The 17707-nt window shown below is 37.8% G+C and overlaps 1 protein-coding gene across 6 annotated transcripts in view; it reads right to left on the minus strand.

Annotated features, from left to right (window-relative positions):
* Positions 1-17707, minus strand: part of garnl3 (GTPase activating Rap/RanGAP domain like 3) — a 103521-nt gene that overhangs the window by 26148 nt on the left and 59666 nt on the right. For 4 of the 6 annotated variants that reach the window (XM_007258102.4, XM_007258105.4, XM_007258104.4 and 1 more), the window contains exons 3-16: positions 17282-17356; positions 12375-12474; positions 10360-10478; positions 9766-9830; positions 9472-9535; positions 9253-9279; positions 9066-9141; positions 7845-7943; positions 7633-7736; positions 3996-4104; positions 3858-3903; positions 3605-3711; positions 3393-3508; positions 828-950 (exon numbers count right to left, since the gene is read on the minus strand). In XM_007258102.4, coding sequence (XP_007258164.3) covers positions 828-950; positions 3393-3508; positions 3605-3711; positions 3858-3903; positions 3996-4104; positions 7633-7736; positions 7845-7943; positions 9066-9141; positions 9253-9279; positions 9472-9535; positions 9766-9830; positions 10360-10478; positions 12375-12474; positions 17282-17356 — 1230 coding nt within the window. The remainder of the gene's footprint in view (positions 1-827; positions 951-3392; positions 3509-3604; positions 3712-3857; positions 3904-3995; positions 4105-7632; positions 7737-7844; positions 7944-9065; positions 9142-9252; positions 9280-9471; positions 9536-9765; positions 9831-10359; positions 10479-12374; positions 12475-17281; positions 17357-17707) is intronic. The other 2 variants (XM_007258103.4, XM_007258106.4) reach the window with 1 other exon arrangement.

Below are 17707 nucleotides of genomic sequence, written 5' to 3' on the forward strand. Positions count from 1 at the left end.
ACACATTAAAGATTCTTCAAAAAAATGTTTCCACTTCAAGTAGCTTAAAAAGAAGGGACGGAAATTACTAAAATACTATTAAAATACTATACTGTGCTACTGAAAAAAGTGCATCTAAAGAGCTTAAGAAAAAAGTAAATAGATAAAAAGTGCAGTTTTAACTTTCTATTTAAATCTTTTTCTATTTTAAATCTGAAACAGCATCAGGCCTATTCTCATACCTGTATAAAGGAGCTGAATGGTCAGCCCTCAGTTCAGGTTAGAGTGGGCGTGGCTGTCTGTCTGTGTCTGTTTCGTTCAGTGGAGACAAGACACGCTGCTACTGTTTATTAGCGCTATGATCTCAAATCATTAGACATGCTGGTTATGAGCTGTCTGTGTTTTGCTGAAAAGCCAGATTTTACAGTCACTGTCTGTTTTTAGAGCTTGCCAAACCTGCACAGAACTGATTGGCTGAGATTTTTCTTTCTATTTACAATACCAATTGGTCTGTGGGTTTCCTGCACTGTAAAGCCTCCATCACAAATGAAAGTAAAGTAACACTGCTAAATTTAAACACTGTCGAATTAAATAGTTTTCAGTGGTTCACCAGCTAGTGCAGTTTACTAATCAGCCTCTCTTCTATAACTTCGGTCATGTGTTTATCCGTCTCCATGCTATCACTGCCTGCTGTCGGAGCTAATCGGAAGGCAGCATAGTGTATAATGAAATAAACAATACTGTGTCATCTTATATCTTGTATGAAAATATATCAATATTTAAATCATGATATATCACCCAGCCCTTGTTCACTGTGCCACAGACCCATATGTATATGGGTGTTTTACCTGTCCTATGCGGACAAACTCCGCCTGCCGTGCCTCCTCCTTCTTGCGAGCTGACTTGGGTGACTCGGGCAGAACGTCACTGAAAGATCGCCGATTGAGCATGTTCTGCGGAGAGAAGGGAACCTACAGGAACAGTAAGATACATACACGGGTCTGAGAGGTGGACCCGGGAAAGAAGCGGAAATCCAGAACAGAGTAAAAGCAGGCAGGCTAGGGTCAGCAGTAGAGCAAGTATTGGGAAACAACAGAGAAAAAAAGAATCAAACGAAACATAGCAAGAAACTACAGTTCAGTTCCTAAAAGTGCAGTTACAGCAAGAATACATTAAGATGACTCAAGAAATAAGGTGTTCCCCACAACTGTTGCAGCCTTTCTCTATAAACATGAAGTAATCAGCATTTTTAACAACTAGAGAGCACAGAGTTTTTTGGTAAGAGTTTGTGGCTAATGTTGCTAACATGCTAATGACCTCAATTATTAACCCAACAGGACCACCACAGGGAAGGTATTAAGTAGGTATTATTTGGGTAATGGATCATTTTCAGCACAGCAGTGACACTGACATGGTGGTGGTATGTTAGTGTTTTGCTAGTAGGAGTCGATCACACAGAAGTGCTGCTGGAGTTTTTAAACACTGTACAGTGACTTTGGCAAAATATTCATACCCCTTGAAATTTTTCACATTTTGTCACCTTACAACCACAAACATAAATGTATTTTATTGAAATTTTAAGTGATAGACCAACACAACTGGTCAGACGACTGGTCAGAAATAAGGTTGTGGAGAAGTTTTAAACAGGGTTAGGTTATAAAAACATATCTTAAGCTCTTAGCACCCAAACAAGCACTGATCAATCAATCAACCAAAAATGGAAAAATAATTCTACAACTGAAAACCTACCAAGACACCCAAACTGACAGATCGAGCAAGGAGAGAATTGTTTAGAGAAACAGGCAAGAGGCCCATGGTCACTCTGGAGGAGCTGCAGAAATCCACAGCATAGGTGGAAGAATCTGTCCACATGAAAACTTTAAGCAGGGCACTTCACAAATCTGGCCTTTATGGAAAAAGGTAACAGCAAGAAGAAAACCATTGGTGGAAGAAGATGCTGAAAAAGTTAAACTTTTTGGACTAAAGGCAAAGCGCTATGTTTGGAGGAAAAGTTACACTGCTCATCACCCTGAGCCCATTGTGAAACATGATGGAGGCAGCATCATGCTAAGGGGATGCTTTTCCTTAGCAGGGCAGGAAAGCTGGTCAGTGTTGACAGAAAGATGGATGGAGCTAAATAAAGGTTAAATTCTGGAAGAAGACGTATTGGAGGCTGCAAAAGACTTGAGACTGGGAATGAGGTTCACCTTCCATCAAGACAATGACTCTAAACATACAGCCAGAGCTACAGTGGAATGGTTAAGATCAAAATATATTCATGTGTTAGAACGACCCAGTAAGAGCCCTGACCTAAATCTAAGCTTCTGTGGCAAGACATGAAAATTGCAGTTCATAGACGCTCTCCATCCAACCTGGCTAAGCTTGAGCTATTTTGCAAAGAAGAATGGGCAATACTCTCAGTCTTTAGACACGCAAAGCTGGTAGAGACATACCCCAAAAGACTTGCAGCTGTAATTTCAGCAAAATGTGGCTCTACTAAGTACTGATATAAGGAGACTAAATACTTTTGTACATTACACTTTTCAGATTTTTATTTGATTAAAATTTTTAAAACCTGCTGGCTGGATATTTTTACACTATATAGCATTTCACAAACGCTTTTATCCAAACTGATTTGGACAGAGACTATAGAATTCTAAGTCAAAAACATTTTTTGACAGGATAGAGGAGGAAAGGAGGGGCAACAGGAAATAAGATTAAGAAGTATTTCTGGTTGGTGCACACTTTTTAGTCAACCAGTGACACTGTTAAAAAACTCCAGCAGCACTGATAGCAGCTCAACACACACACGCAAGATAAGAGATACACTTGCTGTTAACTACTTGCTTGCATTCACATAATGGTTACCTTGTGAACCTACTACTGCATACTCTCATCTTAAAAAATAACACAATGTATATGCAAGATGAGGGAATGATTCACCATCCAAATAAAAGCTGCTCACTGGAGGTCCTATAAGGTTCTGACCACTGAAGAACAAGGTAAGATGAGGCCAACAAAATATGCAAAGAGATGTTGGTGCTTATTTCATGGCTGATTAGTAAATGAGTGTAAACTACCTTATTTAACTTTCATCATATGTTGGCTATGAAGGTTGGAGAAGTTATATTATTATCACATAGTTAAAATTTAGCATATCTGCAATTTCTGTTAGTACGTCATGCTGTTGCTGGTAGTTTTCATGGTGTGAAGAGCAAATGTAGGATAAACAGCACAAAAATTGCGAAATAAAGATTAAGAAAATCTTTTTTTTTTTAAGAAAAAAATAAGAAGAAGAGGCAAGATAACAAGCACTGATAAAACTGTGCTTGTTATCTTGCTGTGCTAGAAGAAGACACAAAGGAGAAAAGTGACAATTCCTGTGGATAATTAGTGAGTGTCTGTGAGTGTACCTTGTGCAAGTCTGGCATAAGGTCTTGGTACAGAGACCTAATCAGCATGTCGAGTGTTCGCTGACGTTTCTGAGCAAACGTTGGGGTTTCAAGAGTGGCTTTCTCTCCATTTATTACTGAAAGATGACAGGAAGAGGAAAGAAAGAGTGAGATGCATTATGTGATCCCAGTTTTATAAAAAAAAAATATTCAGACAAAATGTGTAGACTTACATTTGACTAGTAAAAAGTCCCTGAACTCCTGGTGGTCTGTGAACACTGGTGGGGGAGGAAGAGGTGGCCCAAACAATGGCACGCTCTCCTCTGAGAAAATTTTCAACCTGCAAATAACATCAAGAAATATTAAGATCACCTCAGGTAATTACTTAACCCATCATCTCAGAATATTACACCTTAATGTATTGAATGTATATTATAGCACCTGAATGTATATAAACAATATGCTTAAAATAAGAAAAAATCATACCTATAGCTGTCATTCTGACTGTTATATCTAACTAAGGCAAAAATATCTGTGATGTGAGTTAAGGGTATAAAAATTGTACATATATAAATAGTTTCATAAACATATAGACACGTTAATATTCTGAACAAAGGAGGATACGAGTGAAATGAGATCGGATCATGGAGGGCTTGAAGGATGGCGAGGCATCATCTCCTTCCTGGAATACGATGGTGACAATGTCATTCCCAATATGTCTTTTCCTCTCCACCTGAGAACATCCAGAAACAAACAGTAAAATCAATGACTGGCAACATAATCAGTGATAGAAAAACACAATATAAAGGGACAGTTTCCTGGACAAAGATTAAGCCTGGTCCTAGACTATGTTTTCCTTTTAATTGGAAATCTCCATTTAATGTGCTGTGTTCATTCAAGATTTAAGATGTGACAATAACGTTCGCATTGATATAAACTTTGTTAGCACCGACAGTTCGCCTTTTGTTCTCCCCGTTAATGTCTCTGCACAGCTTCACCTTGCCCTTCCTCTCTCCCTCATTGAAAACAACTCCACCCTTCCCCACTGCTTCAGTAGTGAGTTCTACAGGCAGACAAAGCCTAAAGACAGATAAAGAAGTGACAGAAGGTATTGAAGAGAAGCTGGATATTAAAAAGAAAAACAAAGGCTTAATGGTTCAGATTTAGAGTTTTAGATGAGCAGCAGAATAAGGTATTCTGTAGAGCAGGGGTCTTTTACCCAGACACTGCCCTAAGCGACCCTGGGCCAGTGAACTATTGAGAACTATTTAATTTGACAGTGTTTGTTTTGAGCGGTGTAACTTTACTATCGTCTGTGGTGTTGGCTTTGTGGTGCAGGAAACTAAATAATTCCAAAGATGCTCATCAGCCAATCAGATCTGTGCAGATTCAAAAGTGTGGTGCACACACAAAAGGCTTACAGAGCTCATTCAGACAGCGAGCTCTAAAAACAGACAGTGATGGCAGAATCTGGCTTCTCCATGAAACACAGACAGTTCAAAACCAACAGGTCCTGTATATTATGAAATCTTAGCCCTGATCAAAAGCAGCAGCAGTCGGATCGTCATAACTGAACTAAACACAACTCTTTAGAGCAGACACGCCCACTTTAACCTGAAATGAGGGCTGACCAATTGGCTCCTTCACATGGGTGTGAGAATAGGCCTGACACTGTTTCAGCCTAGATTTATACAAAATACTTTGTAGAAAGTAAAACTTAAACTGCACTTTTTATTAACTTATTTCCTTTTTTAAGCCATTTAGGATGTACTTTTTCCCAATTACAATGTATTTTTATGTGTCCCTTTTTTAGGCTACTTGAAGTGGAAAAAAATAATTTGAAGGATCTATTGATTATAATTAGTGTAATTTAAATTGCTTTTCAGTTTTGAAAACATAAATTGTTGCAAAAACTACTGGGTTACTCTAAAATACAGGATAGGACACTGAATAATAAAAAAAAATAAAAATCTGGAACATGTAGTTTTGTCTCAGACGTGTCTTGTTATTACCTTATGGGATGGAAAAATCTCAACAAAAAAAAATATCAGCTGAAAAATATAGAGAAATTAGTTATGATCAATATCGCCCAGCCCTAGGTTAAACTGCTGTCTGGGAAACGTCCTCATAAGGACTATTTCAGATACACTACAGTAGTTTACTAGCTACCTAACTGTGCATATCTGTGCTTCTGCATTTGGCCATACATTCTGAATTCCTTAAATGTATACCTCATTAATTAGCTAAGGTCTATATCAGAGTGTTTTTCTTGACATTGTATGTGTTTCATTTGGCTCAGTTGGTTTTATACTGTGCACCAATTGTACATAACGGTGATTAATGGTTGGGCAGAAATTTGATGGAGTTACAGCAATTTAGTTTGTTTTAAGTTTGTTTAAAAGCTCTGGCTGAGCTTTCTATGTGAGCAACCAGGTCCCTGCAACAGTTCAGTTAATTTAAAGTTTAACCTTTTAAAGTTTAACCATGTCGCTTCCATGCTGAAATCCCTTCACTGGCTTCCAGTAAGTAGCAGCCTGCATTAGACATAAAACCCTGACACTAGCCTGGCTTTTGAGGAATCTGTGGGGTTGACAGGGATCTGTTCATGCTTGGTCAAGGTAAGTGCACTGTGTGCATGTGAGGCATTTGCTCTTTTCACAGTGCGTATTGGTAAACGGAGGCTGACAGGAAGAGTTCGAGTGGTACTTTGTTGAGGTGAGCTAAAGCCTTGAGTGAGTGCAGATGCTGTAAAAATCCAGCTATTGTGAACATTTCCACATGTAGCTCAAGGACACTCATACTCAACCTGATATCTGATCTGAACCGGAGAGAGAAAGACTGAAAGAGAGGTAGAAAAAGCTGGAAATGACAACTAGGACAGAGTATTTTCTAGATTAGCAGTAGCAATGCCATCCTTTTGCACTGCACAGGGTTATTCTGCACTTCCCTTTCACATTTTTTTTGTAGGGATTGTATTATAAAATTGTCTTATATTTATTGTCACTAGATGCTTATATTGCGATTGCCGAAAATCATTTGATTGAATTTCGAGTGCAGTGACAAGGCAGAAAAAGCATCTACACGTTTAAATTAGTGTGAAATCCAGGTGAAGAAGCGCTGCTCTCTCCATGGGCAAGACATATTATTGCTAGTGCAAAGAAAATTTTACACACTGCCACAAAATGACAGTATATTTTGTATTCATATTTTTCTTACGTTTTTACTACAACTGCAAAAACAACTATGGACAGGCTGTCATCTTTGATTCAATCTAATAAGTTAATGGATTCCTGGAACAGGCCAGGCTAATCACTCTTATTCTTTTTACCAGGCCAGCCAATTACTTAACATGTCAACAAAGTCCTGCACTTTAGTTGAGCGCACTGCTTTCATTTCTTTGTAGATCAGTTGAAAAGTTATCATATACATAGAAAAATAACACAATAATTGCCCAAGTGTTATGTTCCATGTTTTCACAGATTATCAGCTTTACTTCAACTAAATCTGTAATGTTCTCTTGATGTGGATCAACTGCTAATCAGCTGCCTCACTTTCTCACACAGAAATGAGTGAAATAAATGACAAACTCAAAGAAGCATAGCACATTATCAATCAAAATGACAGGGAAATCTGTTGCACATCAAGAATCAGAAGTCTCCAGCTGACGCATTAGCAAGATGTTAGGAAAGAGAGAGGAAAAATGGATAAACAGTAATAGAGAGGAGAAAGACAAAACTGATGCTTGAAGGACAAATTAAGGTGAATTATTCTGTTCTGTACAGAGAATACTGTTACAAAGTTTGACACTTAATACCAAATTTCTCACATCCCTAAAGGGAAAGAACTGAAACATGAGAAAGAGATGGGAGAGAGGGAGAGAGAAATACAGAGTGATGATATCCATGACAAGTGGCTTCTTCAGTCTCATCACAGAAGGCTGATACACACCGAACATAACACAAATGAACTAGGAGAAAATGCTAAATATTTGCACACAATAGTCTTCAGGAGAACTGAATCAATATTTTTTCCATCATTTTTTGCCAACATTGCATTTGTGTGTGTGCATGCTGAAGGCTGGTTTATACTTCTGTATTGGATCAACGTGTTGTCTTAGATATAATTTTCTTAAGTTTCCGTGTGCTTTTAAACTCGTGCTTCTGTTACATTACTCAGGAGCTGCATGTCAGGCTACAAGCAGGCTATGTACAGGTTGTGGTGCAGGTTCAATGCAGAAGTATAAACTGTCCTTTAGACTCACCTGTTGCTTATTCTCTTTAGAGTAAGGTAACATGGTAGATACATGGAACATGAGCTCATGACCCTGATAAACTGTGTAGATGGAGTTTATTCCTGTAGTGTCATCTAGTAAGATAGAGAGAGAAAGAGAAAGTGTTTAATTACCTGTTTGTAATATGTTTGTAAATATTTGTGTCCTCATGCTTAACATGTGCACATGACAGTGTTTCTTACTCTTAGTGTCAAGGCCTCCTCTATACCCAGCCCAGCCCTGCAGACAGATTTTGTCACCAAGCAGATTCAAGAACTTCTCAAAGTTTTCACTTCCAGTCTCTGTAAAAGTTTAACAAGAACAAATAAAAAATGTGACAATTCAAATTAACACCAATTTTACCATTATGATTTTTCTTACCATGTTTTTCCACATTCTATGGCACATTTAAAAGCCTTTAATTTTCCCAAAAAAATTCAGTGTGGCTTATAATCCACTGCGTTTTATGTATGAATTTTACCAGTCAGGTTGCAAGGAGTAGTAAAGCCACTCCGCTGAAGTGCAGCATTATACAGGTGTTTCAGTTTAGCTCACCACCACCGGGGCTGATATAGCATTAGCATTAGCCGCAAACTGCACATTTCGTTCAGAGGTGAGTATTATCAGCCTGTAGCCTGCTGCTAACCTCGACTAGCACTGCTGAATTAGGATTAGCATTACCCACTAACCCCGCTTGAGAGAAATCTGTGTAGATGAACATCCAGTGCTCGTTTGACTTTAAAAGAAAGTCTATTTTTAATTACAGTTTTGATTATTTAGCTTAGCTTTACTTAACTCAGTTAGCTACACCCCACCACCACCCAGCGGCGAGACCAACTGAATTTGAAGTTCCTTTAAGTGTCTCTAAAAATGCGTCTTATAATCCAGTGCGCCTTATATACAAAAATAAACCAGAAAATAGATGTTTATTGATAGTGTGCCTTACAGTGCAAAAAATACAGTAATATAGCTGGTTCACTGCTGTTTATGAGCAAATTAAAAAATACATATTTAAACGGGCAACTTTTTTATATATTTTGCTATTTATAAACATTAAGAATGTTATGTACACATACATTAAAATTTTAGATTAAGTGATTTTAGTGTGTTTTTCATCCAGAACCAGTGGCCGTGGCCCCACAAATTGACATGTAGTGCCACTATGTTTAAGTCTAAAACAAATTATATATATTTTTTAATTCTCAGTAGTTATTTTTAAACTTTAAAAAATACCATAATTTTTAAAATTTATTACATTTACTGATATTATGGGTCGCACCCCATGACATTTTGACAATGTAAATATCAAAAAAACGAAAATTAATCATGTTTACATTGATACGAAAGGTTGTACATGTATATGTCATTATCTTAGACATTATTATATGAGTGGTGATGTACTAGAGCTGCAGCATTGTGCTTACCATTACTGAACATTTCATCATCTGTCAGCTGACCATCTTTGGCAAAGAGCACCCCAAATTTAAAGTTTACACTGCCCTGTAATTACAGACATGAAGAGTTATGAGTAACATAGTAGATTATTTCACATTTAGTAAAATACACATAAATGCACATGACAATATTTCAACACATGCAAACATTACCTACCTCTTGCTCCTCTAGCACCAGTAGATCCTGAAAAGAATTAAAAACAGAAGAAAAAAACATTAATGAGGATGTCATTAACTTTCCTTGTGCATAGAAGACTCATTATCTGAAGCAATGCTCTCTGGGGTATAGGACAGACAGGACAGAAAGACCAGAATGCTGAATGGAACTCCCAGGCGAAGATCTGAAGAAGGAACAGATGACAGGTGTGACTCGCACCTTTTGGATCTCTGGGTTGAGGATCTCTCTAGGGCCCTTCTCAAAACGCTCCATGTTCATGGCACTGGAAAGAAAAAGAAAAAATAGTGACAGAGAAATCACACTAAGTTATAACAGCCTTAATAAATTAGTAATGCTTTCCCTTATAAGAACCGATGTGTAGAATGGGCATATTACAACAAACTGTAGCTGAAGGCTTTATGTCTTTAGCTAGACTTTATGTGCAGATAAAATCTGTGTTTATTATTCACTGCACCAGGTTGTCAGAATTGATCTGAAAAATGAATGCCTTACCTTAATATCGATTTGACTGATAGTGTTTTCGTTGGGCTGTAGGGGAGGCTAATCTTAAGAGTACCCTTCAGAAAAACAAAACAAAAAAAAGACATATCATACTGTAACTGTAACTGGGTCAGATGCTCCTGTTTTCTGTTTAAAAAAAGTAAAGCATGCAGCAGGAGTGCTTTGTTTACATTAGTTGTTGTCTTTGCAACATTGGGTGCACTGTTATGGACTGAGGATACAGAAGCATATGAAACATAACTAAGCGAATTTAGGAGCAGTTTTGTTTATCCAATTTACTATCACAATAATAAAACACTTCTTATGTACACAATTAATTTTCATCTGGAATTTGTAAGAACATAACATACTGTACACTGCACACTGAAAACACTGTACATTACTTTATTATGTATACCAAAAGATTTACAAACCCAAATCAGAAAAATTGGGACAGTATAAAAAAATTATTACATTTACTTTAATTTTTATTTGATTGCAGACATTATAAACCCAATATCTTTCATTTTCCCAGCCATAGCATTGTTACATGTCAAGTGTTTAACACGTATGACTGTAAACACTCACTACCACGCTTTATCTTACCGTCTTGCGCCAGAGGATGGCTCTGTACTGGGGAACTCTCTGGTTGTTCTGGTCTGACAGAACCACAGAAAGGTAGAATGGGTTCTTCTCTGCATCCACACCAACATAGTTCTGATGTACTGGAGGAAAAATTATAAAATAAATTGGAAATTATTTGACCAGACAAGCAAAGAAAAAAAACTCACAGCTGGACACATACATGTATGCAGTCAGGTTCTTAAGCATTTGGATAGTTTTAAACAATGTGTACCTCTGTAAATCACCAGAGTGGACCTAAAATAAAACAATTGATACATGATTACAAAGCAGACGTCAGCTTCAGTTAAATGGGTTTAAAACATCTGCTTTACCATTTTAGGAATTAGACCCTTAATTTTCAAAAGCTCAAAAGAATTCTCAAAATCAACTGCTAAGCAGCTTCGTGACCCACCGTGGCCGGTTCACTCATTAATTTATGACAAATTATAAAGATGAAAGATCTTAATTTGATTCCAAGTGTTGAATTTGCATTTGGTAACCATTCATGAAACTCTCAAACTGGTAATGATTCGAGCATCAAAGAAAGAAGCTGAAAAATCCAGGAAGACCACAGAAGACAAGTGAAGTTGATGATCACAGAATTCATCCTTCATGAAGAAAACCTGTTACATCAAAAACACTCTTATGATGTGTCTTCTAAAGTACGTAAGGAAGATGTGATATGCAAACCTTTGGGGACCCTCTAGAACTACTGTACTGTGATCAATTTTGTAGGTGTAAAACGCAACACAGACCTTTCTGAGCATAATATGGATTTCACTAGTGTTTAAATAACACTGACTAACTGCACATTTAATTACACATAGTGTAATTAAAATGTTTAATTAATGCCTTTACGGAATGTGGGAAAGTATTTGAATATTAGTATTTTGCTATTGATGCATTATTGTAATATGTCTTTTGCAAATATGTCTTTAAATATTGAGAAATTATATGTTTTAAAATACCGACCACTCATAAAAGAAATGGTTAATGAAGCAGTCCAGTGTCATCTGGCTCTGGTATTTAATTCTGATATCACTGCTGATAAAAGTAACAAGATGAATCCTGTGTCGCATAAAGTTATACTTTTTCCTCAAATTTACTGAAATGCTGCAAAACTGATGGCTTTTTAGAGATAATGTTTTAAAATGTTGCATATTATAATTAAAAGCATCTTTTGGCAAAGAAACAGCAGAAACTGAGAAAGTGTAATGTACTGAAGACAGTGAAGACATGACTGTACACATGGCTTTATTTACATTTTTATTTTAAGGTACTCATAGATAATAATGCGTGCAGTAAAGTAAGTGTGGGAAAAGCTCAAAGGTTTGCCAGGGCTATTTTGGACAAAAGCAAAGTGGAGGTTAGGAGACAGAAGATAAATGAATAGAGGCTGAAACCCAATTACAGTACAAGGGTCTGTTCTGTTTCACCATCCCCACCCTCCTCTGTGTTGCATACTCTTCTCTCTCTCTCACTCTCTCCCTTGCTCTCTTTCATCTCTAAAATATATTTGTACTGATTTAAATCAATTAAGACAACATAATGCAGGCATCTGCTTCCTGGGCATGCAGTAGCAATGAATGTCTGGTTTGCAGTATTGAGTGTAAGTGAGAGAGAGAGAGAGAGAGAGAGAGAGAGAAACAAAGATAGAGAATGAATGATAGAGTTATTGCAGAGGGTTCCCACACACTGTGTGGACAATGTTATTATAAAATAAGCCAGAAATGTTATGTTTGTGGTGAGTGTATGTGTATGCATGTTTGATTATTTTTTTTATTAACTGGTAAACTATTGCTGTAAAATACTGTATTCATGCCAGGTAAAATAAAAAGTAAGTGTGGGGAAAAGCTCTTTAAATTGTTGTACTGTAGTTTAATCCTTTATATAAATGTGCTCAGTGTGTGTTCGGAAGAAAATAATAAAATAATGTTGCTGTACAGCATTATGAATTAGAGAGTGAGAGCAAGCAGAGTTGGCAGCTTAAACCCTACCTTTTCCCAGGAAGTACTTGAAGAACCATCTGGTGTGGTACTCTGGGTTCTCCAGATGGACATCTGTTCTTCTCCAGGTTCCTGGGGTGTAGTCCATAGTCTGCAAAAACCATCCCACAGAGAAGTCACACATATCACTCTATGACACCAAACACTTCTCTGTTAATGAAGCATTTTATTAAATGTTCATTTCAGACATGTAATTTGTAATTTTCAATATGTAGTTCACATACACATATAAAGTGATGTTTAATCTGCAACAAAAAAGTCACACTGCTGTTAACTGCATAACTGACATAATGGATACTCACTATTCAAGACATCGAATTTCACATATATTAAGGATGTGCCTGATCCAATCGTGTCATCAGAAATCAGACAATCACATCATTTTCAAAGGATTGCAATCAAATGAAAAAGATCAGGATCACTGATTTATCAGAATTGTAATGTTACGTTGTTACTCACACAAGTTCACTTTAGACTCTCTGCTGTATGCACACTGGCATCGATTATTTAAGGGTACTTTCACACCTGCCTCGTTTGGTCCGGACTTTCGTACTTTTCAGTTTGGTCCGAACCAAAGTAGCAGTAGTGCTGGGCGATATAACGATATCGATTTGTTTCGCGATAATTTTTCCCTCGATGACGATGATAAGCCTGTGCAATAGAATTCGATAAACATTCATTTCCATTTCCGTCTAAGTGGCGCGGCAAACAACGAAAACACAACGTGTAATCAATCCAGAAGACGCTGGAGCAAATTAATAAGTAGTTAAGAAAATTGTAATAGTTATTCTCATGCATGCAACAAAAAACCCTAAAGAATAGTGGAGTATGGCCCGACACACGCAAACAACCATAGTGTTTGGACTTTGGGAATAAACGGCCGCACTGTTCAGCACGTTTTAAATAAATTTTAAGTAAATTTTAAGCACTAAATGTAATTAATTCAATTTATATTAGGACCTCGGGGCAGGTGCTGCAAAAATGTGTATGTGGGGCGCGGATTAAAGGAAGAGGTTTTTTTGCGGAGCGGTAACAGGACAAAAACACCTTAAGAATGATGTCTAAATGACTTTCCTCTAATCTAATATAATTTAACATGGTTTAAGGATATAAAATAATTTCTAAACAAACGAACTTTTTAATATTGAGCTTATGGCCCAAGTGCAAAAACACAAAATCATTTATCATTTAGATTATCTGCCTGAACGCGAGCCCGAACCCGAGCTTGAACGCCAGCCTGACTCAGGCGCTGCATGAACTCGGGCCGGTCGAGAACACCGCTTTCCTCTCAGATTAGGCGGAAGAAAATGGTCTTTTTTTTAATGTAACAAATCACACTGTGATTTTTGTGATATTTCCCCAATTACAGCTCAGCTGCGCGTTTAAAGCTCAACGCATGAATTAATCGGTGCGCTGTGCGCCGCGCGTGCTCGCGGGGGATTTGACGCGTCTGTCAAGCAAGTTAATGGACCGTTTTGGGGGCAGAGATTAAGAAGTACAGCAGGTACATCTCAGATTTGTAGTTTAATGCTCTACTAAATTACTGGCTTTAAAACTGGCTCATGATATGGTCGGTTCTGGCTGGATTTTTTCCTGCCTACAGGCTGCATTTGACGGAAAGCAGCTCCTCAGTCAGACAACAGTGTCAGCATACAAATCGTGTGCGTTTCCTACAGGACAAACCATTTAAAAGTGCAGATAAACTCATTAAAAAATCACACAGTGTCTGTCTGGCTTAAAATACTTTTAATAAGGTACAGCTTTTAAATTAATAAATCAACATTCATTAAAAATCCGTGAGAAGTTCTGTATGCTAAATGACAAGCTAAGCTAATAAGCTAATAACATTTAATAATAACAGAAAAATAGATATGAATTTGGAAAATAACCAACTAAAGTGAGCTCAAAATACAATAATAAATATAATCTAAGGAATTTCAAAATATAAATTAGAAATATTGAACTTCAATATTAAATTCAACTTCAACTACAAAAAACGCAAGGACCGATAGAACATAACGAACAGAAAAAAATAAATTTGAAATTGGAAAAAAAGTTCAAAATGCTAAAAGAAATAAAACCTAACGAATTTCAGAATATAAAATCTAAATATTGCACTGCAGCAGTACAAAAGCCTAAGTGCTTAAACAAACAAACCAAAAAACAGCCTATCACAAATCATTTTTTGAGCCCGACCCAGCTGAGGAAAAGGTGGGAAATCTTTTTTTTTCCGGCTGGGTCTTGGAAAACTTTGTGGTGAATTAAAGGGGCCGAGTTGCAATTTTTGTTTTACTTTAATCAGTTTTTAATCCGTCTTTTTAAAAACAAATATTCCAATATTGGCTGCCAATCAGTGCCCAATATTCTGAGCTCAAAAAACGCTATTCGGGCCAGCCCTACTAATCTAATATAATTTAACATGGTTTAAGAATATAAAATAATTTCTAAACAAACGAAATATTTAATATTGAGCTTATAGCCCAAGTTTTTTTTTCAGTCATGGAAAATTGGAAAAAATTGGAAAAAAGCCCGAGTTCATGCAGCGCCTGAGTCAGGCTGACGTTCAAGCTCGGGTTCTGGCTCGCGTTCATGATTAATTTGTTTTTTTTAAAAACTAATATTGGAATATTCGCTACCAATTACTGCCAAATATCCGGAGCTCAAAAAATGCTATTCGGGCCAGCCCTAATAATTATGGAGATACAGAAAAAAATATTGTGATAAAACTTCCATCACTCCCTTATTCTCTCACTAATAAAAACAAACCTTTAAGTGTGACACAAAGTGATTTGATTTATATCGTGATACATATCGATATCGACTGATATGGAAAACTATATCGTGATAAGATTTTTTCCCATATCGCCCAGCTCTAAGTAGCAGGTGTGAAAGGGGCCGCGAACCACGGTCCGGACCAAAGGACCAGATTTTGGTCCGACTAAGAGAGGTGGTCTCGGTCCGGATCTTCTGAACCATGGTCTCGCCTGCAGTGTGAAAGCACTTTTCTGGATGGTTCGAACTTTCGGACCAATTACAGGAAGCTGAGCAGGCGTTCCTCAGCAACGGCAGCAGAAGAAGAAAAATAACCAACTACTACTGACTGCAGCTTGCGGGAAGGCGGAGTCACAAGCTTGTAGTGTATACACAGTATTTAAGCCGGGCGACGCGGCACATTATATTTAAAGTCCGCTAACTGCCCTGTACATTGTTTACATCCGTTCAGAGGCGGAGCTAAGACATGATGCTGACAAAGTGGGCGGGACTGGACAGCATGAAGCTAACAAAGTGGGCGGAGCTGGATGCACTGGACGTTCAACTCTGCCTTCCTGCAGGCTGCAGTCAGTACCCTCTCAAAATAACCGGAAAAGCAGGAAAAATGAGCCGTGGATACAGCTGCTTCAGGACAAGCACGTTCGTTTGGCGAAGTTGAACTAACCTAGAGTACTGTGCCTGAAGTTGCCTCTGCTGGTATAAAAACCACAATAGCAGCAGCACTACTATGGAGACTAAATGAAACTGTTCATTCATTTTATCCTCATCCTGGAAAGGCTTTCCACCAAATAAGCCACCTGCTTAACTGTCAACACGTCAACGTCAGACGCATGTCCTTCTAAAACCAATCATCGTCAAGATAAGGAAAACGCATCGATATGTAAGTGATAATAAAAGGATGTAGGAGTATCACACAAAGGTATTTGGTGCGTTCCCTAAACTGCAGTGTGAAAACAAAAATAAGCGGACCAAATATATACAATGTAGCAAACACATAAACCTTGGTTCGGACCACGGTCCGGACTTTCAGGTGTGAAAGCACCCTAAGAAAAGATGCATATTTAAATAGAAATCATTTATATGGATATTAAGAGCTTCTTTATTTTGTGCTAAAATGGTATGCTTTGTGATCAGGATATCCCGAATAAAAATGTAACAAACCTGTACACATTCACTGTTGCAATTTTTTTTGCAAGCTGTCTAATTGTCAAAAAAAAAAAAAAAAAAAAGAAATTCTAATATTATCATATTTAGTTATATGTTTACATGGCCTCTATTTTTTGATCCCAGAAGAATGTGATATGCCCAGCATCTTCAGAAGTATTATATGTTGTGTCAAACTGCATTACTTCACCGCTGTTGTTGATGCTTTCTGATCGTCACTGAAATGCTAAAGGGTAAATACACACATTTACACACAATGTCACACATCAGGTGCAATAAATCCTTCTTGATGACATCCCTGGTCGGTGTCTGCAGCCTAATTGTGCAAAGCTATGCCACCTCACAACACCGGCACACACATGCAGACACAGGCAAGCCTTCCAAACTCTCGACCTGATCATGGATCACTCCTCATTCAGCCTGTAATCAATCCCACTGAGTTGTTCTGTGAATGCAAATTGCCATTAAAGTGCTATTAAGCCTCAATGCACAGCTGCAGGCAGGGTCACCTCTCTCAGACCAGAAAACTTGCTCTCAGCCACTTACGCCCAATTCAACCCTCTCTCCTTTTGGGAGGGCAAAACAGCCTGGGTTGTCATAGCTACAGTCAGGTGATTGAGAAGGAAATAGAGGGAGTGGGGGGAAAAGACGAGTGTTGCATTTGCAGCTGAACACTCCACTGATTGAATAACATTGAATCACTTGGCTTTGATTGTTGCTTGTGCTGATCCATGTCTTGTAAATGCCCACAGACGGCTGCTAAAAGAATAATACTGTAATAAATATCCTCTAAAGATCACTGTTCTTATATCACTATCCATGTCTTCTTTTCTCAATCATAAAGATAATCTCTGTAAAGAGATTCCTGTGAATTTACAGGTGTATAGAACAAAGAGAGAAAAATATCTTTTGTACCAACACTTCTTGGTGTTTGTGTGTGTGTGTGTGTGTGTGCTTCTCACCTCATCTAACGAGCCATTCTCCACCCTGAACCTCCCGGCTCTCTGTATGGCTCCATCTGCATCGCTGGAGATCAGCTGCAAGGAGACAGCAATACATTATCAACACAAGACAGACAAATCAGCCACAGTGACATCATGCTGTCCAAGTGAGATCATTAAGTATTAGAGGCTCGGTAGATATGAACATTTTGTTACTGACACAGATACTGTCTTTTAGGATCTAGGGCCCTCCCTATTTTACACCCTGCGTAAGGCGCATTGAAATGTTAATTCCTATCAAACACCCCATCAATAGTCAGTCTATTTTTACGCCTGTGCCCACAGAATTAAAAAAATGTTTAGAAATAAATCTACACTGATGGGTGTGGTGGTCTGGAAGTGAGGTGTGTTCAGTTAAATTTCTGGCTATTTGCTCTTTTGGCAGTG

Source organism: Astyanax mexicanus, chromosome 1, assembly GCF_023375975.1.
Source record: "Astyanax mexicanus isolate ESR-SI-001 chromosome 1, AstMex3_surface, whole genome shotgun sequence".
Lineage (NCBI taxonomy): Eukaryota > Metazoa > Chordata > Actinopteri > Characiformes > Acestrorhamphidae > Astyanax > Astyanax mexicanus.